The 21,844-nt window shown below is 34.6% G+C and overlaps 1 protein-coding gene across 9 annotated transcripts in view; it reads left to right on the forward strand.

Moving 5' to 3' along the window:
- TRDN (triadin) overlaps positions 1-21,844 on the forward strand; it is a 370,366-nt gene that overhangs the window by 313,210 nt on the left and 35,312 nt on the right. For all 9 annotated transcript variants that reach the window (XM_082406161.1, XM_082406160.1, XM_082406155.1 and 6 more), the window contains 2 exons: positions 20,299-20,325; positions 20,755-20,784. In XM_082406161.1, coding sequence (XP_082262287.1) covers positions 20,299-20,325; positions 20,755-20,784 — 57 coding nt within the window. The remainder of the gene's footprint in view (positions 1-20,298; positions 20,326-20,754; positions 20,785-21,844) is intronic.

Genomic DNA, 21,844 nt, shown 5'->3' on the forward strand with positions numbered 1-21,844 from the left:
ACAGATTCAACTATTTTCTTTCCCGCTAATTAAATATCCAAATACTCTTTGGAGGCGTAATGGAATACTTTTACAAGAGACTTCCTGCAAACAGGTTCTTCGAGAAAGGAAGACAAGAGATTAGCTGGTCACTTTTAAGACAGGTGTTAAAAGTTAGAAGAAGAAACATCATAGAATAAAGTGCAGGAAAAAAAAAAGACTAAAATTCCCGAGGAAAACTCCAATTAATTACAGTCTTTCTAGGGCTAACCCTATACCAAATATTTTATATCTATATGAAGATATTTACATGTCTGTATCTACATACGCAAAAGAAGGTTATATCTATATCTCTCCCTATAGTGAAAGTGATACTATGTACATGCAGACATTCATATCGTTGGTGTTAAAATATTTTCACATAACTAATTTTTACAAATTTTAACCTACATTTAAGTAATTCTTGCTTCACCCTTCTCTGTATAGGTTAAATATTAACCTAAATTATTGTCACTTCTACGAAAAGTATTGTCAACATATCAAAAGGGATTGTTTAAGTGTTTTTGTATTTTTAGTGAATGAAATAATTTTAAGTGACTTTATAAAATCTGAAAGTATGCATTCTCTGGAAGATAAATGGAAAAATCAACAATTTTAATCAGTAAGAAAAATGCATGATAAAGACAAAATGATACATTGAGTCTTAACATCAAAAGTTATAACTGAACTTTAGATATATCTGAAGAAAAGGAAAAGCTATGTATATAAATTACTTTACTGCTGTTAGCACCCTTACTGGGGTCAGCGAAAAATCGCTGGCCAGATAAAAGGTGAATGATGTCACCCCTTCCTGTAAGCATAGCATTGTATTTTATGCTTTATTTTACTTTTGGTATATAATGGAAAATAGTAATATATGCACTATAAATTTCCTAGTATTGGTTGACATTAAATAATTATGCCTATTTTATGTTATATTTATTTTTCTCTTCCTAAAAGGAAAGAGAAATCAGCACTAAGGGCTATTTTATTATAAAATATAATCAATTAACAATTTATTGACACCATATATTATGCTAATATCACTGCCATATGTCAAGAATTGTGCTTGGTGATACAAAGTTTAGAAACAAGTGATAAGATATTGTTTCCATCCCAAGAGAATATGATCAAGGACATAGACGTGAACTATTGAAAGATGGCTACCAGATAATTAGTTACATTTGTGAAGAGTGCTCTAGGAGTCTAGAGAGAGGGGACATTCCTGTAGTCTGTGTCAATCAGTGAAAACTTCAGGGAGATGATGGATCAAGCTGGGATTTTAGGAATATGCAAAAGCGTCTGAGGCAGGAAGGTGATTATAAAACATGGTGGAAGTCAGCTTTATAGTAGAAAAACATGAATTTGACTCTCTTGCTAGGGGTGTGACCTAAATTACTTAACGTTTCTGAGTTTTAATTTTTTTGTCTATTGAATACTCACTTGGTAGGGTTGTCATAAGAAATCCAGTTGATGTTTGCCATTTGGTTCAGATTCAATAAAAGGGAACTCTATTTAGGAGTTAGCCCGGAGGCAGGGATGAGCATGGCATAAGCAGGAGACAGTGAGGGGAGGATCAAGGACCAAAGGAGATTCCAGGGGCTACATGAGGAACAGAAAATGGCAGGACTGCAGCAATGACGTCTGGCCATATGAGTAAAAGATTACTTTTATAGTAATCTAAGTGTTATAAAGGTGGGAGAAATTGATAGGGAGAGGTACAGAGAGGCAGCATTAAGGAAGTGAATTCTGTTTACTTTAAATATTATTTATAGCCATGACTAATATTCTGTGTGGAATTATAAGGAATTAAGTTTTTTAAATATCACAGGACCTAGCAACCCATTGAAAAATACTAATAGCATCTTGTTATATACCCTTTCAGTTATATGAATACATACAATCACAATCATACTCTCTGTACTGTGGTATCACTGCTTTTGTAATTGTCAAGCTGTTTCACAGGAAAAGGCTAGAAATTGATGACATTAGCTATATATGACTCCAAGGTCTCAAGCACGAAAAGATGAAGAAGGTGATGAAATGTAGAAGTTGCAAAGGAAATGTAGGTGGGGTGGACAGAGGTGTCCTAGAGACACTAGGAAATCGGGAATATTCACTCTGAATCCTCACATAAGGTTTTGTATCTATGAGCTTAGAGGTTTAGAGTTAGAAGCCAAAGGAGAAAAGGATTTCTTCAATAAACAGGAATGTAGAGAGAAAAGAGAAGGGAATGAAAGGCAGCTTCTTGGAAAAGTAAAAGAACTGGTAAAAAGGAAAGTGTGTTACCTGAGAGATCGGGACACACAGTGTATCAGTATCCCAAAGCCCGGACACTTTCAAGAAAAAGTCAAAAAATCAGCAGTCTCAATGTCTCAGGAAAGTCAAGGGGCATGATGACTGAGAAACAGCCATTATATTTGACAAAAATCTGTTATTTTGTGACCAAGTGGAGAGCATTTTTAGTATAGTGGTGGAAGTAGAAAGAAACTTAGAGGAATTAATAAGAGAATTTATCAATAATAAGTGGACGCAGAACAGCAACTACTTTTTTCAGGAGTTTGCTGTTAAAAGGAGACAAAATACTATATTCCAGCAGGTGGAATCAATGAACTAGGTTTGTTGTTTCCATGTTTATGATAAGGGGGAGCATTCCAGGGAGAGGAGGAGCATGAAATCCAGAGGGAGATATTAATTTGGAGAGAACGGCCCCAGATATGACAAGTGTTGGGATACACACTACAGGTGGAGGACGTTAGCTTAATTATGAGGAAGAAAAAATCCCCCCCGCCCCGAGCTTTGAAAAAATAATGAAAGGATAGATTAAATTAAAGCTGAGTGTACATGAGGACGCTTCTGGTGAGCAATCTTTTCTCCTAAAATCTCTTCTGCAAAGGTGACCACTAACATGTCCGTTGCCAAACCCAGGGGATAGTTTTCTTGCTTCATATTACACTGACCTCTAGATAATATCTGACCATGTTCGTCATCTCTTACTCCTCAAAAAAAAAAAATCTTTTTCTTTGACAGAAACAAACATTTAACTCACAGAGTTAAAAATAAAACAACAACAAAAGATGACTACAATTTTAAAAACTGAAGCAACATTGTAGCAATTATTTATTTTTGACATGGCATATTATTAGCCTCTAAATTCTTTGTTTTTTACCCCCTAATGAAAACGATGGCAAACAGGGCATGCATTTCATTAGGTAATTGGAGAATAGCTAAGTGTTCTTTTCGGGAAGCAATGGACATTAATTATAAGTAGTAATGTAATTAAAACCAAAAAAGACTTGCATAAGCAATAATTTACTTTTCTTATTTATCAAGAAAATTGATATTCATAAACAAAATCTTCAGAGTTCTGTAACTGCATTTCTAACTGCCTCATCAAAATCTTCACATCGTTAATCTGCCTGGACATCACTTTGTTTTAAAATTGAACTCAATATCCCTTAACATTCTCTTTTCCTTTTGTTTCTTATCTCAAAAAATGGAACTCGTGACTCAGAATTCAGTTACACTGACTTAAACATCTGAGTCATTTACAGCTTTCCCTTCTCTTTCAGAACCCAACATCCAAGTAAGTACTAAATTATATGTTTCCCAAATTTGGTCTCTCCTTTTTTTCTCTCCCGGTAAGACCCTAGTTCTAGTTCTCATCATCTCTTGCCTGAATAAATATACAAACCCATGACTTAATCATCTTGTTTCCATCTCCTCTTCAAAGATCTACCAGAAGCCTATGCTAGTTACATTTTCTAAATGGGTATGTGTAGGGGCACAGTGTTAGGTTCATTGCCACTGCATTATACTGCCCCCAGCGTATTTCTTCATGTGGCTTCCATTTATCTAATCCACCACCACAAAGACATTTTAAAAAGATCACCAATTCTGTGGATTTTCATCTATTCAGTGACTTTTCAATATTTTCCTTTCATGTCAGGTCCATATCAGAAACATCTTACCTGTTTAACTTCCCTCCATTCTTGGCAACTTACTTTCCCACCCACCCCCTTTTCTCTGTCTTTAAACACACAACATGAGTTATCCAGCCTTGGTCTGTTTGCACACGTTTTCCTCTAGCATATGATGTGATAGCAATGTTTGTTGAATGGGTTTCTTTTAACTTTGTGTCTCAGCTCCTATATTATCTCTGCTGTGAGCTGTGCAGCCTTTTCCTTCTCAGAGGAGACAGGAAATCACTCAAAAGCCACCATAGCCACAGCAGATCAACAAAATTATCCTCATAGAAAGGGAAGCGTTGGTTAATGATTATTTTAAAAAACCTATTTTTGACTTGTGTCTTGGATTTGCAGTATAGCACATGCAGAGATAGTTTTTTAAATGTAAAAGACCAACAGAGGCAGGATGGTTTAGAGAGAGGAACTCTAGGACAATAGGTATGGAGTGATTTACAACAAATCACTTAAGTTCTGAGTCCTTCATTCTTTACCTATGAAATAGAGTTCCCATCAACAATGTATTCCATGCTAATGTAACAGACTTATTGTGAAATCACGTGATATAATGTATGTGAAAGTGCCTTCAAGAGCTATGAAAGCAGAAAAAAAATAAAAGGCTATCATCCATATCCTTGCTATTCCAAGGGTGGTCCACAAAACAACATCAGCATTACCTGATTGCTTGTTAGATACGTAGACTCTTAGGTCCCATTAATAACTGCTGAATAAGAATTTGGATTTTTACCAAGACTTCAAAGTCATTAGTATGCACATTAAAATTTGAGAAAGAAAATTATAGAATTCATAGACATCTAAGATTGCCCTTATCTCCAGGGAAGAAAAATATATCAAGCTTCTCTCTATACATTTAGCTAATGCAAAGTGTACATGTGTTTTTGAATGGTTGCTTTCTAACTAGAAGCAAGGTCCTCACAATAACTAAGCACTGGTTGACATTGTCCATCCACTATCTCATTTGGGTGATTTCTGAACTTTGTTCATCCATGAAATGACTGAGGAATCAACCCTTCCTTTCTCATGACACAGGACAGGCAAACAGGCACTGCTTGTACCTGTGTGTTCATCTGAGCTTAAAAGGAATAAATACACGTATTTTGCTTGAAGTACCTGTATGTCAAGGGTAAACTGTCTTTTTATTTTACCAGCTGGCTAAGATATTGATACAACAGGTGAATGACTTAGTGAAAGAAAACAGGATGCCCTTACACCTATCAGTCATCAAAGTATCTCTGGCCTATATCTTTTAAAGAACTTAGTTCCAATTGGTTACTCTATTTAATTTACGTCTATCATAGTATAAAATAAATACAGTTCAATATCTATTTAAAATTTACCATAGTGATCCTGCAAGAGAAATACGTATTAACCTTATTAACTGGATCTTAATAGATAATAGAGAGAATTTACATTCTCTCTTTCTCTCCCTCCCTCCTCTCTCTCTCTCTCCCTATTTCTCTCTCACACACACACACATACGTGTTCGTGTGTGCGCGCGCACACACACACACAATACTTTATGTACATCTTTAAGTTAACCAGAAAGCATTGGATATTTGAATATGCAGGGCTTCTATAAATTGTAGAGATAATTAAATCTCAGTTTCATTAACTAAACTAAGTTATAGTAGGATCAATGGCTAAGTTTAGTTTAATAAGTATTTATAGAATTTCTACCATGCATTAAATATTTTGCTAGGTTTTAAACTCTCAAGAAATATATTTTATCTAGGCAGAGATCAGTAAATAAAGAGCTAATACTAGCAAAAAAAGGAATAAGTAATTAAAATCAAACAAACAAGAAAAAGTTGTTCAGAGTGAATTCTGTAAACAGAGGAAAGTTTTATTTTTCCAGACTATTGGTTCAGAGAAAAATTCCCAAAGGAGAGAATATAAGAGTAGTCTCAAAGTATGGATAAAGATTAGCCAGGTGAAGAAAGCCTGGGGAGGATATTGCAGACAAGAGAGAGTAGCACAAGCCTCAGCTAGAGGAGGGAAGCAGTGAGGAATATTGAGAGCCACGAGTATTTCACCTTCACTTCAGCAAAAGGTCTGCGTGGAGGATAGGAGTAGGTGAGGCTTGAGAGGAACAGCTGTGTCCCGAGTAAGGGTTGTGTCCTTCTTCCTAAGGGAAATTGGGAACAACTACCAGAGTTTAAGCAAAATGAGATACAACTTAAATTAGAATTTCAAATTGCTCAGTCTGGCTAATTACAGAGACTGAAGATAAAGAGGATGTCAATAGTTTCAGGAAATCGGTTGGGGGCAGGAGACTATTGCACTGATACCTCTAGAGTTATTAGATTTTCATAGAGCACTGGTAGGAAGGAAAAGAAGAGAGCTATTATAGAAGTATTTAGGAAGTAAAATTGCCATACTATGGAAAAGGGGGTGGAGTGGAGAAAAATTCAGGATAACTCCCAAGTTTCCGTCTTGGGATAGTGTGTGGACAGTAATGTCATTTTCTGTGATTGGAATTTTCAAGAGAAGTGCAGATTTAGCAAAAGGAAGCTATATGTGTTATGTAAAGTTTTGACATATTTATTATGCAAATTTTTGTTGAGCAGTTATTATATTATAGGGAATATTGAAACGGAGCAGGACCCTATGGTCCTGGCCCCCTCATGTCCTCAGCCTGCCTTTTGTCTGTGGAAAAACTTTAGCCAAAGAATAAGTTTAATTAGAGAAGTGAGAAAATGCAGAAACAAAGGAAAACAGTCAAAGGAGACCAAATAATAACAGTTTAATCATTAAGCAAAGTCAAGGACCTTTAGTTCCTCCTTAAGGACTATAGATAATATTCTGAGCCATATCCTCTGAGCTGTCTTGTAGATACTGAAACCCCACCAGGTGGAAGAAGGTAACTACATGATGGCCAGGCTGTAGCCATGACATAAGCTGCCACAATTCCAAGAACTGGCCTCAAAGAAATGGGAACAAACCCTCTAACTAAAGACTAACTGTACTTAAAACAACCAAGATGACGCCGATCAGACCACCACATTACTGATTGCAAGATGACTGTCAGAACTGACTGTGCTGTTCTGCTCCCTCCCTCCGCCAATACAACCCTGAAACTCCCCTTTAAAAGCCCCTGTCCCCTGAGCAGCAATCGGGAGTTGGTTCTAGGACAGGAGAGTCCACCCTCTCCCCCGGTTGCCAGCCTCCGAAATAAAGCAAGCTTTCCTTTCCTGCCAACAGTTGCCTCTCGAGAATTGGCTCTCGAGTGGCAAGCAGCCAGACCTGGGTTCGGTAACAATTTGGTAAGTGCAGACATCCATTGGTAAACACAGTCAATTTCCTGTCCTCCTAGAACTTAAAATCTAATGGGGGTAGAGGTGAGGGAGAGACATGTCGAATTAGAGGTACCTGTGGGATGTGCATTGAAGTGTGTTTACCAGGCAGCTGGGGAGAAAACACAGTAGTTAATTTGGAAGTTTCCAGCAAAGATGTGCGGGCTTAAATGATGAGAGTTATTGACATCTACCAAGGGGAGCGTGATGGGGAGAAGGAGCAAGGACTGAGGAAGCAACCAGGAGGGACACTGATATGTACAGAGTGGATGGAGGCGGAGAGGGAGACTCTGAAGGAGTTAAAAAAAAAGAGAGAGGAGAATTCTCTTAGAAGCTCGAGACATTATCTCAGAAACCAGGGAGGAAAGAATTTCAAGGAGGAGGAAACTGTCAAAATGTCAAACATAGCAGAAATTTGCAGTAAGATAAAGACTGAAAAGTATTCTTTGGAATATATAATATGGAGTCACTGACGATCTTATGAGCAATTTTGGTGGAGCTCAATGGGTGGAAAACCAAATTACTATATTTTGAGGCCTTTGGTTGGAAGTCAGAAATTGGGGCTAGAAAATATACATTGTATACTTTGTATACATTGTAGACTATTAGTTTAAAATCTTGTCTGAAAAAGGGAAAAGAGAGTGCATTTAGTTAGGAAAACAGCTGGGCAGAGTAAAAAGAATGGGAGCTGTGACATCAGGGAAACTGTAGTTTAAATGGTTCCTAATCTATCAAACAGAGATTTCACAACTACTGTCTTTACAACTTTACAGGGTTACAGTATCTATAAAGGCAATAATACATAGAAAAATGCTAAAAACTAAGGCATACACTAATTCCATTGTTAAACATCTGAGAGATAAGGGAATTTATGTTCATAACACCTAAAGGATTTCATTTTGTTTAATTACCATGGAAATCAAACAATTTCCTTTTCAATATAGATCTCTCATTTGTTATTTAAGTTTACTTATGTAATATTTCCCTACTTGTGTAATAATACCACTTTTAATTTTAAAACCTTGAACTAAATCCTTCTGCCTTTAAAGACCATATAATTTTATACAGTTCAGCTAAGAGTAAAAATCAATAACATTATTGTTATAGAGTTTTTCTTTCTAACTGTAAAGGGAGAAGTGTTCCTGCAGTATAAGTTATTTCTTACACTTGTATTTTGCAAAGTATTTTGCATAGAAGACTAGCCATAATTATTGTTACATGAAAGAGTTTTGAGGTTAAATAAGTCTGGGAAAACCTCCAAGTTCATCATAGATATGAACACATTATGGAAATCTGATAGTAAAAAACCTGCTGAATGTTTTTTCACCCAATGTTTCTCATATTTATTCAACCATGGTATCTTTTCTGTAATATAATAGTGGTGTTCAGCTGAACACACTTTGAAAAATGATGTCTTACACATTTACTTACTTAAAAGATTGGGGAAACAATAGAGCAAAGATGATAGAATTTTTAAAATTAATGACAACATATATTAAAAAAAGAAGAAAAACTAAATAAGAAAGACTGGAAGCAATGTTTGATTGTGTTGCGATTAGAACGATGAAGATATGCTAACATGAATAATAAATTTATGCCCAGGCATTGCTATCTCAAAATTTCCTTTTATTTTTTTCCCCATAAACAAGAAGACAAAAAATTCTACTGTAAATTCTTGAGGGAGAAAGCAATCATTCTCTTTTGGGATAAAAAATTTATTAAAATCATGCTGACATGGAAAATTGAGTAATTGCTAGCAAGTGGCATTGGTGTTAAATACTTCATAAATATCCCTACAGATAGCCATGTAAATGCAGTAGGTCAACCATTGTTTCTATTATAAACTACTGTTTGCTGATTAGTCACTAGGTATGTGTCATTATAATATGCTGAGAAGGATTATTACCACAAAGAAACTTACAATAAATCAAGAAAATTGAAATAATTTTTACTATGTAAGTCCAAGGGCATTTATTGAATGCCAACTAATCCAAATCCTGGAAAATGAAAATAATAACTAATATTGGTGGAGCAATTAATCAATTAATCAAGAAGATTTATTCACCTACATACATAATTTGATCTCATAAAATCTTGTGATTTAGGTTTCATTATTTTGCCCAAGTTACAGGCAAGGAAGCTGAAATAAAGATGAACTGAATTCCCAGGTTACAAAATTCATAGGTGGGATGACCTAGCTTCTTTCAACATATCAGTGACCACACTCGTATACTCAACTTGATTTCTAAGGCAGTGTGCAAATGACTTACAATGTCACAAGTTGTCCTCTTTGACTTCAAGGTAACATAAAATGTAGTGTACATTCCTTTTGCCAACGTATCGCGGATATAGTTTACTGCCAAATTTAGAACCTCAAATATAATATTATCATTCTATTCTCAGAAAAATATAAATAGAGATGATGGGGGCAGTGGTGGAAAAAAAATGTTGGAGTGGTGATATACCTATTTTGAACTGAATTGATTATCTAAGTAATCCTTAGATAAATCTGGATGATACTAATAACAAATCAGGGCAGTAGACCATATGTTCCTTAGGGCAGGATTTTTGTTGGTTTATTTCATTCTTACTTGTGCCTAAAATAGTTCCTAGCAAATAGTAAGAGCTCAGTAAATGTTTTTGAACGAACAAATGTAGTAAGAGTTTAGTTATTCAGTCAAATGGACCTGGAAGCCTGTCTAATAATTTGTTAAAATGAGAAATTGAGCTCATGAGGGTTACTATAAATTTAAAGTATTCTATTTAAAATGCTTAGTCTGGTTCTGGGCACAAAATAAACTTTTAGTGTGTTAGCTATAAATTATGCTAATAGGTTCATGAGACAATTTTTCAGAATTAAAATTTGGTACAGTTTTTCAAAATCTGAAAGAGATGAAATCATTGGCTTTCATTTAAGCAATTTTTATTTTGTGGAAAAAATTTTATTTTGTGGAAAAAAGATATAACCCTTTTCCTGCTTGACCTTTGAATGTGGACCACTTCTGTACTAAAATCTTCGCTTTCTATTTATAATAATAACTTGAGTACTGTAGCCTTAAGTTTTTCTGGTGAAATGTATCTTCTAGAGATGAAATATTTCTTAGCCAATTCAATCAATCAAGCACAGTCCCATTAGTAGCTTCTGAATCAACCTGTGATAGGTACAATTTTTCTCAGCTGGCTTAAAGGAGAGATGCATGGTCTGTGAATCCTAGGAAAGTCCTCTCTATCAAGAGAAAAAGGAAGAATAATGATAGCTTCATTTAAAATTACTAAACACTACTTATGCATGAGTGTAAACAAAGAGCCAATAATTAGATATTTCATCTCCTTTAGATATTTCTTCAGTGGTATGCATTTTAGACTCCTTCAAAAGACATAATTTTTAGTTTTTAGGTTTTTTTCAGAAAGATTTTCTTCTTTCTGTAATTTATGGGAATAAAAAATGCTTTTTTTTTGCCCTTTATATAAAATTGTCAATGAAAATTCTCCTTCCCAATTTCAACCCACTCTAAAAACTAATTGAGGAAGAGATTTCAGTGTGGCAAAAGCAATTCACTAACCAAGACTTTATTACTTGCCATAGAGGAAGTTGATGATCTGATTCTTCTAAAATAAAAAAAAAAAACAACAAAAAACACAGCTCCAGAGCTTTTTAGACACTTGCCTTTAAGAAGACAGCTCTATTAGAATGGTTTCTGTCTCCAGGCTAATTTGTGAGTTACTCTGACATTACAAAATTTACAAAAATTCAGTTTTCGCCCACGTAAATGTATTGCTTACTTTATATCTTTTGTGCTATTCTAAAATATAGCTTTATATTAGCTGTATTAATTATAATTAATTAATTATAGCTTTATTAATTACTTGAACCTATTCTCAATCTCCTTTTTTCTTTCTTCTATGAATAAACATGCTCTTATACTATTTGTAACACTCAATATATCGTACAGTTTTAAAAACAATGCTCTTAGCTAATTTTTGTTTCGTTTTTTGATTTAGTAGATTAACACAGTGATATTTATATATAGAAATATTTCTCAAGCCAGTGATGAAATGTTCCACACTTGTGGGATGCTTAAAAGTGGGTGTATATTTAATAACTGAATCATATTCCAGAGGAAAATATTTCAGATCTCTCTTGTGGACAAACATCAGGAATCTTCCCTTTTCTTTCATATGCTGTTCAAATTTAGCTCCCAATGACACAAAACATCTTAAGAAAGGAAAATGAGACTGTTTATATGGGTGTAGTAGAAATGAAAGGAAATAATATTAACTACTATCTCTTCTATTCTCACATCCCTGATTTCAGAACAGAATACTCTAGAGCTCCGGAACTGAGATTAATGTGACCAATACCTAACATGGCAAAAATAATGGTTCCTTTGGGGTCATGCCTCCCTACTTTAAAGAGGCCTATCCGATCTCAGACATTTTACTGTGCTCTCCTCCTCACAAACCCTCCACCACTAAATCGTGCCCTAATCAAAGCCCTGACCTTTAAACTAAGGATTGAATCTCACTGAGCCTACATCATACTGGGGGCTCATTTCTTATTGTCTCATTTTTTCCTAAGACCCACTTAAAGGATCAGGATGTGATGGAGAGGTGTTTAGGGTAATATAGTAAATCTTAATAATTAAAACATGCTTGTGCCTGGTGGTGCTAATCAACTTAAAATGCTCTCCAATGCATTTTATATTCCAGGCCAAAACTACACAATAGTCACAGCTAAACATAGTGTAATTTTCTCCTTTTCTTAGATGAAATGATCACCACATTAATAAGAAATCCCATGCACAGACTTTCCCATGTTTTATTTTCATGTATCCCAAAGCAAGGTGATCACAATACAATTGTGAAAAATATCCTCTGTAGAGAAAAAATGGAAGATTTCTGTTGATAACATGTTTTATTGAAGGGTCACAGAGTTAAAAGAGCTCTCTCTTTTTTGCAACCCTTTCCCAAATATTTTAGCAGCATCTTCGATGGGTCATCAGTGAGAATGTATTTAGTGTATGCATTACTCAAGAGAGCAACCCTCCATTGATACGGAGTTATCACTTGTTCATTATTATTGACTATGTGTGGAGAATGAACAAGTGCAGAGGATACTAAGGTGATAGTGGCAGTCCCTGCCTAGTGAACTTAACAATTTATTTGGGGAAGGCAAATGAGTAAATAATTACAGAGTATTGCAAATAATTACAATATACAGGGATAATAATTTACATTGGATAGGGAGAGTACAGATTAGGGGCATTTAACCCATCATGGAAAGAGGTCAAGAAAATCTTCATAAGAGAGACAACAGCTGAGCTGTCTTAATAAATGAGTGTGGTATGGTGAAAGGTGATAAGAAGGGGGAAAGGACATCAGGTGAGAAAGGAAACTGGAGGGTGAAAATGATATATTTGAGGCTATAATGGAGGCAGAAGCTGAGGAGGAAATGAACAAATGGAAGTACACTCAAGGTATACTTAGGAAATGGAATGAACAGGACTCTGAATAGGGGTGGCAAAGCATGGAGAAGAATGTTGGATGACTTCTAGCCTCCTGGTTGGAAATGTCGGTGGAAGGTAATACCTTTCACCAAGATAGGGTACTTGGTTACAGGAGAGAATAATAGATCATGATTCAATTTTGAATTTATTAAGTTTGAATTTCCTGTGGTATATACATTTTTCTTTAGAAAGTTAGATAGGTGGATCAAGAGTGGAATGAGTCCATTTATCTCTTTATAGTCTTCTCCAACTTTTCAAAGGATATATGTCATATCTGGAATTGATATAATTTTCTATGCCCTTTGAAAGAGATGAACGTAGCATGGCATTTCAACCAAATCTAATTTCTATGACTGTCACCAGAATTAAACTCGTCCATAATAATTCAGTCTCAATTAATAGGTAAGCCTTATAGACTAAATATTCTTGGGAGAGTGAAGTGCTTAGCATGTACTAAATGCTGAGTCAACACTTGCTGAATGAATGATTGAATAGTTGAATAATTACGGTGTGATATCAGCAGTATATTAAGTTCTATATTAAAAAAAGACTTCAAAGTAATGTTTCTGATTAACCTCCTCTATCTTTCTACTGCTTCTCTCTTAACTTCCTTTAATCTCTTATACATTTGCTGCTAAACAGTTTCATCAGCATCACTTTAATCCTTTTTGAGCATCAAGGAGTAGGACCCAAAGGGTCCCTCACCACACAGTTGAGGCAAAATACGATAGCTGTCTGGGAGGCATTGTGAGAACAGAATGGTCAAAGCTAGGATGCTTGAATAACTAAAAAGATTCCATAGAAATTTATTGTTAGTACAGCCTCAAGAAATTTAACAAAATAATTGGTGCCTAGAAAACTTAGCACAATGCAAAGCCAATGAGGCTGAAAAAAATCATTTCTGTATATAAATTTCACTGGGTTCATGTAACCAGGAAGCTGCATAACCACCGTAGACCCTGAAGAACTTTCCAAACACTATCTCAATATACTGCCAAAGTATTGCTGCTTTTAAATTTAAAGGATGCCATGAACAATATTTTTTACTTCTTATCTTTCAGACTGCATTTCTCTCTATTATAATATGAAGTAAATTTCTTCCAGAAATTTAGTTCCAATTGTTAGAGGCAATTCTTGCTTACCAAATGGTTTCTAGAAGACTAAAAGCTGATTTTCAAAGCCTTAATTATATTTTATTTCCCTGATTTCCAGCACTACATAAATAATGCTAACTCTCACATAAGTTTTCATTGTCTCTAAAAATATATTTGTGAACATTAGATAAATAATAATATATTATTGTTTCAACCAATAACTTTATACAGTACATTGCCTCTATAGGAAAAAGAACTTTTTTTTTTACTCAAATTCATATACAAATCAGGAAAGATTACCGTTTAGAGTTTTATAACGTATTTTATATATTTAACACTTATACTTTTCCATTTTAATTTTGATAATTGAAAGGTTAGAAAACTTCATGAAACATGTAGCTGAGTAATAATGGCTTCTAGTAAAATGTGGTATGATCTTTGAACTGATGCGGGCATTCCATAAAAGTCCTTATAATATTTCCTTGCTTCCTCCAAATGGATTGCTTATTCAATATGTATGGCACAAAGTTTAGATATTAATCTCCAAGTCAATTTAAAAGGTAAAGTGCCTGTTAGGTAGTTCTTTTGGCTAAGATATACATCTACAACAGAGCCATCTTCTGCTCTGTACTAAATATCTGTGTAAAGAAATATATCTGAAACAGACTCACAGGTCTTAAAAACAAAGTTTGTTAATCTGCCTTAGACCTAAAAATGTGCTTCCACAGCAGAAAATCTATCGGGAATTGAGTAAACAGACTTACTAAAGAGCAATAAAACTAAGAGGAATTAACGCTGCAACATTTCAGGTTGATTATCTACGGCTGTGTCTCCCTTTTAAATGACTTACTATTTAGATTTAAATTAATATTTAGTGTAAATATATTATTTTAGACCTGGATGAGATCTTAAAAATCACCTAATCTAACTTCTTACGTTTATTTTCATTTTGGAAGAGGAGAACAAAACAAGTTAAATGGCCATGTCAAGGTTCCACAGTAAATGAGTGTCTGAATGAGAATTTGACCCAACACTTACTTAAGATATCTTTATCTACTGCTTGTTGCAGTGTACTATGACATAAGTAGTTTCTGATTGTATAGGTCAAAATTTTATTAATTTTGTCTGATGTTAGTTTCAAAATTCCTTAATATATATAGATGTAGATAGGCTATTTATTCTTTTATGTATATAATTTTAAACTGCTATGATTTTTATCATTCATGTGTCTAATATTTTAGAATATTTTGGCTCTTAATTTTTTTCCTTTTACTTTTTTTTATTTGTTGACTATGACCATTTATTCTTTTAAGTCTATGCATTGTAAGGGTAGAAATGGGAAATACTGCATTGACATTTTGTTTTAATACAATTCAAAATATTTAGAAAATACAGAAAGTACAAAAGCTATAATAGAAACAGAAAAAACTAAAATCTCCATAAGTAAAATGAACAAATATATTTATGTATGTATATACTTATTATATTGCTACTTACTATTGAAACGTATTCTGTGAATGTGGAGCCAATTATCACTTCCATGAGAACATCAGTGTTACAATGATTTGGTTTCCTTTGTAAAAATAAAATATTCTTGTGTTATATAAATTAGATTTCACATCACATACTTTACAGATCTCAGTCACAAACATCTGAATATACTATTACTGTCATCTATATTGAAAAGTTGACACCCTATAATCAACATAAGCATGTTCTGTTTTTAGCTTTATCCATTTATGTCTCAGTAGATTGAAGGCTTTCTCTGATTTTAATTAAGCCGTATTTGCTGAAATATGACATACGCGATTAGATGGAACTCAGAATTGTAAAAAATAACCATAGTTTTTTGTTAAATGAATGCTGTTAACAAATGTCATGGTTATCAAACAGTGGTTCTCAAATTTCAACATGTGTCAGATATACCTGGTGGGCTGGCCCATGCCTAGAGTTTATGATTCTGAAGGTCAGGGATGGGGCTAAGAATTTACATTTTTAAGTTCCCAGGTGATGCTGCTGTTTGAGAACTACTGCCTTAACAGAATTCTCCTCCAACAAACATTCTACACTTGTCCTTATGCTTATTGCAGCCTAAATATGGACCTTAGGAAATATATAGTCTTAGACCATGTATAAACAGACATTTACATGCACTTTATTCATTCATATATCTGCAGATATGTTTGCCTGTGAAGTTTCATCAGATTTTAAACTGATATTATATACTCTCATAACTGAATGTATGAGATCATGAAACTAGGAATATAAAAGAACTAAAGAATATTTAGGACCGACATTAGCAAGATGGTGATGTAGGAATTTCCAATGTTCATTTCCTCCCAAGACATATCAATTTGAACAACTCTTTGCGCATGAAAATACCTTCACAAGAGTCAGGGATTCCAGGTGAGGTCTTAAAACACCTGGATGAAGCAAAGAAATAAGTAAAGACACACTGAGGAGAGTAGGAAAAATAGATCTGCGTTCCTGCCATTCCCCTTCCCCAAGCCCAGGCAGCCCAGCTCAGAAAAAGACACCATCCTCATGGGAGAAAGAGAGTGAAGTGAGCACCCAACTTCACCACAGACCCCAGAGCTAGTCTGAATACTAAATGGGATTTAGCCAGATGAAGAAGGAGGAAGAATGTTCTAGACAGAGAGATAAACATTTAAGACATCCCAGAAGAAAAAGAGACCTTAAGATGGTTTTTAGAAATACAATACTTCAGTATAACTTGAACATAGAGCACAAAATAGTACAGAAGAGGGTGATGAGATATGCAACAATTAGATTCATCAGTAGCCTTATAGAGCAGGCAGAGGCAGCTGGAGTTAATAAAGGCAGTACGTGATTTACACTGAGATATGATATCTGAAATAACCAGACAGGCATCCTAGAAAATCTCTCTGGCTTCAGAATTGAGAGAACGATGGAAAAAAGCCTGTGTTTGCATGACCAGTTTGGATGTTCTTGGTAATTTCAAAGAGAAACAGTGGTGGATTGGATTAAAGTATTGTATTGTTTCCTAGGGCTGTGGTAACAATGCCAGAAAATAAGTGGCTTAAAACATAAAATTATTCTCTCACAGTTCTTTAGACCAGAAGTCCAAAATCAAGGTTTAGGCAGGACTATGTTCTCTTTGAGGGTTCTGGAAGAGAATCTGTTCCATGCCTTTCTCTCAGCTTCTGGTCTTGCTGGAAATTCTTGGTGTTCCTTGGCTTCTAGGTGAATCATTCCAATCTCTGCCTTTGTCATCACATGGTATTCTCCCTGTATCTTCACATCATCTTCCCTCTATGCATGTCCATTTCTGTGTCTCTTCTCCTCCTTTTATAGGGACACCAGTCATACTGGGTTAGGGCCCAGCCTAATGACTTCATGTAACCTAATTATATCTGCAAAGACCCTATTTCCAAATAAGGTCACATTTATGTGGTACTGAGTATTAGGACTGCAACATTTCTTATAGGGGGACACATTAAAACCATAGCACAGAATACAGGAGAACAGCAGAATAATTAGACAGTTGTTAGAGGACTGCAATTGAAATTGAACTTGGAAATAAGTATATATGGGAGGGCACATGAAGAACCAGCTCTGAAACCCAGATTTCATTATTGAACAGCTTTGTGGGAATAGATAGTTGTCCAGTATCTATCACAACCTGATTGTAGGAATTAGCAGAACTTTTAAGTCAAGATTTTCTTAACCTGGTTGGGTTTGAAGAGCATAATTGAACATCCTTATATTTGTACACAATTTGTGTGTGTGTGTGTGTGTGTGTGTGTCCTCTTATTGAACTGTGCTTGGTCCATATTGAGAGCAGTAGGTAGAGTCCTATGAAAACTGTTACATAATTAGGGTAGGGATATTGTTGAAGATGTTATCTGCTACATTATACTGCATTATAGTTTTTTTTTCTGAGAACCCATAAAACAAATTTATCTCAGGTAATATTACCAAGAATTGTTTTGCTTCTCTTAAACAGCTTATTTGCTTACAACTTAAAACAGTGTGAATTGTATAACTGATTGCACATTTTATCTTTGTCTGGGTACCAGAGAGCTGAGAGGTGAATAGTCATGTCAAGTCAAAGAAAGCCTGTAGTAATTTTAACATTTTTTTGTGTTCTAATGTAATTTCTGAATTCACATATTCTCCTACATTCATTGACTCAACTTCTCCATGTATTTACCTTCTCTTGTTTTCATTAATTATTTCATTTATTTATCTAATGAACAAACAATAATTGAGTGCCTATCATGTAACCATGTATTGCACCAGCTCTCTGGATTCAATGATGGATAAACATGATCTCTGTTCTCAAATATCTCACAGTCTAGAAGGGAAGGTATTCACTTAAGTTAATATTTACAGTATATTGTGAATAAGATATCAAAAAACAATGATCAAGATATCAAAAAAATAATGTTGGCACATAAAGGGGAAAAGTTTTCCAACCATATCAGAAAATGCTTTCTGAGGAAGAGATAGCTGAGCCCTAAATAGAAATTAGCCAAATGAAAAGTGAAGGGAAGAAAACTCTGATAAAAAAAGAATCAAGAAATAAAAATCTCTACATAAATGGTGAGATATTCTATGTTTGTGAAGTAGAAGATTCAACATTAAGATGTCAGTTCTTCCCAACTTGATCTATAGATACAATGTAATTTCCATCAAAATCTCAGCAAGTTATTTTGTGGATGTTGACTAAGTGATTCTAAAGTTTACATGGATTGGGAAAACACCCAGAATAGCCAACACAAAACTGAAAAAAAAAGAAAGCTGGAGGACTGACACTACCCAACTTCAACACTTACTATAAACTGCTACAGTATTATTACTATTTCTTTCTCTACCTTAAGTAGTTTTGTTGTGCGCATAGGCTGGCAGTGCTCATCTGAAGACTTGAGGGAGCCTTCCACAAATTCCCCAAACTTTTTTAAATCTTTTTTTCTCCCTCTTTCTAATCTCTTTAGCTTCCTACTTTATATTACTCTGACCACTGATCTCTAGCTATCTTGGTCTCTCAAGACTCCCAGTTCGATCTCATCAAATCAGCTCTATTCCTGCGCTAACAGCCTGCAGTTCTCTCAAGGAATTAAGCTGGGATAATCATAGAGCACACCTCATTTGCTTTTCATTACTTAAAAATCACTGTCCTTTATTGTCTGATGTCCAATATCTTTAAAACCATGTTTTATATAGTTTTTTCTATTTCCTATAGTTTCAAGTGTGAAAACTAATCAGGTGCTTGCTATTTTATTTAGCTAAAAGTGAAAGTCACTAGGACACTTTTGACAATGAAGAGGATGGGATAAATGTTTATCTTATTACAGTAGAGTATGTTATGTAGATCCTTCCCAGAAGCCAAATGAATAGGAATTTAAAAAGAAGAAAGTGATCAACATAGTTACGTATGTTCATTGATACTGGAAAGTAAGGGGGAATTAGTGACCAGAGATGCCTGATAAATATAATGTTGGGAATAGAAGCTAGATGATAGTGAATTAATGATTAAATGGGAGTCAATAAATGGAAAAAACAAGTAAAGGTAACATTCTTAAGAAGTATAGTAGAGCAGTTATGGAAAGGTATTGGATGTTATTAATATAGGAATTCAGAATCAAAGAAAGGTGCTTTGTTTACTGTTAAAATCTTTGTTGAGATAAAAAAGAAAGAAAGTTAAAATTTACTGTGGATAGGGCAGATGTTGGCAAACCATGGCCTGCAGACTGGCCACCAGCTTCTGTAAGTAAAGTTTTATTGGAACACAGCAATTTCCATTCATTCACATAATGCTTATGGCTGCTCTGTGCTACAACAACAGAGCTGAATAATTGCGACAGAGATCATATGGCTCCAAAGTCAAAAAATATATATATCTGAACTTTCACAGAAAATTTGCCAACCCCTGAACTAGGAATCCAATATGCAATAAAAGCATATGGTATATTTTGGGTCATCAAGAATTCCAGATTCAGCAGCAGTCGCTAGTTAATATATTATACTGGGACAGATAACATGTTGATAATGTTAATGGAAATGAAAGCAGTAGTCTTGAGTTTTTCATCTTGGATAATGAAAGGCTAAAAGTAATTCTCAAAATAAAATTGTATGTTCCATCTTAACATTAGATTAAACAGTTAACATTGCACACGAGTTTGTGAGCAAATTTTTTAATGGTGCAATGAAATTAAACTGTTATTGTTTTAAATGATTTTTCAACTAGTAACTTGGCTTGGACATTAAATTACATATCCTGTAAAAATTTCAATAAAGAAAGATGGTTGGGGTCTATAGTGTTTGATTTTCAAATATATAATATTCTACCATATACAATGTTGATCCAATAACAGTGGAATGACTCAGTTTTTAATAATTTTTAAACTTTTTCTAGGCAAAGAAGTCAAGCCCAAGTCTCCACGTATGTTATACATGCCAAAAACAAAAAACAAATCTTAAATGCCTGCTTTACTCATCCTCTGATTCTATTGTTGAGTGTTTCGCATAAAGTCAAAGGCTTAACTATTTTGTGCAGATAATGTGCTGGTTATCTTACTTGTGTTTCTGAGAATTTGCTATGCTGATATTTTCCTTTATCCTTCATTCACTGGGCATGATTTCATTAACTTCTCATTAAAAATCTTAGTTCATGTTTCCAATTTTTCTCAAAAATTCTTATTGTGATTGATAATGAGGAACCTTTACTTGTGTGTGTATTAATCTGCTGCAATCATAAGAAGAAAGTTAATATGGAAGATTAAAGAACAATAATATGTAAAAGAAATATGCATGAGTACAGGAAATAAATATTTTTATATAATCGTTATTACTAATGTTTACTCGTTTTTAGAGCCACAAATAAAAAAAGAAGATAAGCCAGGTATGTACATTTCATTCCATATTTATAATGAATAGCATACATTTTTGCAAATGTGTTCTAGTGCAAATATTATACTAAAATTTTATTCTTGAACAACTTTTTAAAATAAAACAAATGTAACATATGTTTAGCTATACTACCTGTTCCTAGAAAAAAACCCTATTTACAAAGTGAAACCGCTGAGAAATTTATATAGTTCAGAAGAAACAAATGACTATTTTTCGCTGATTACTATAGAACACAGACGTCCTGTCAGAAGAAAAGCTGCCCACACTCTTCTATTTTTTGGGGGCTCCTGAGTCAGATGAACATTTCTGAGGGCCATAGCAGGCAGCAAACAGTTTTTTAAAAGAAAACACAGCAATGATTTTCAAAACAGTTAAAATTTTGATTCTTGTCTCCCAACTGTATTGGTGTTATGGGGCTGCTGTAATAAAATACCAGAAACTAGGTGGCTAAAAACAACAGAAATTTATTCTCTCACAGTTCTGGAAACTAGACATTCGAAATCAAAGTGTCAGCAGGGCATGTTTCCCTTGTAAGGTGTAGGGAAGAATCCTTCCTTGCCTCTTTTGGCTTCTGGTGTTTGTGAGCAGTCCTTGGTGTTCCTAGGCTTGAAGAGGCATCTCTCTAATCTCAGCCTCTGTCATCACATGAACCTCTTCTCCCATTGTCTTTATCTCTGTATCTTTTCTCTTCTTTAAGGACACCAGTCCTACTGGATTAAGGATCCTCTCTACCCCCATATAACCACACCTTAACTATTATAGCTTAAAACAACAAAAATTGATTTTTTCACAGTTCTAGAGGATGGAAGTCCAAAGTCAAGATAGAAGCAGAGCCACACTCCCTTTGAAACCTGTAGAGGACAATGTTTCCTTATCTCTTCTAGCTTCTGGTGTTTGTCAGCAGTCCTTGGTGTTCCTTGGCTTGTAGTTGGCTCACTCCAACCTCTGCCTCCATCATTACACAGCCATCTTCTCTGGTGTGTCTCTATCTGTGTCTTTTTTCTTCTTCTTATAAGAACACCAGTCAGATTGGATTAAGGGCCCACCCTACT

Source organism: Balaenoptera borealis (genome assembly GCF_965194805.1).
Source record: "Balaenoptera borealis genome assembly, chromosome: 9".
Classification (NCBI taxonomy): domain Eukaryota; kingdom Metazoa; phylum Chordata; class Mammalia; order Artiodactyla; family Balaenopteridae; genus Balaenoptera; species Balaenoptera borealis.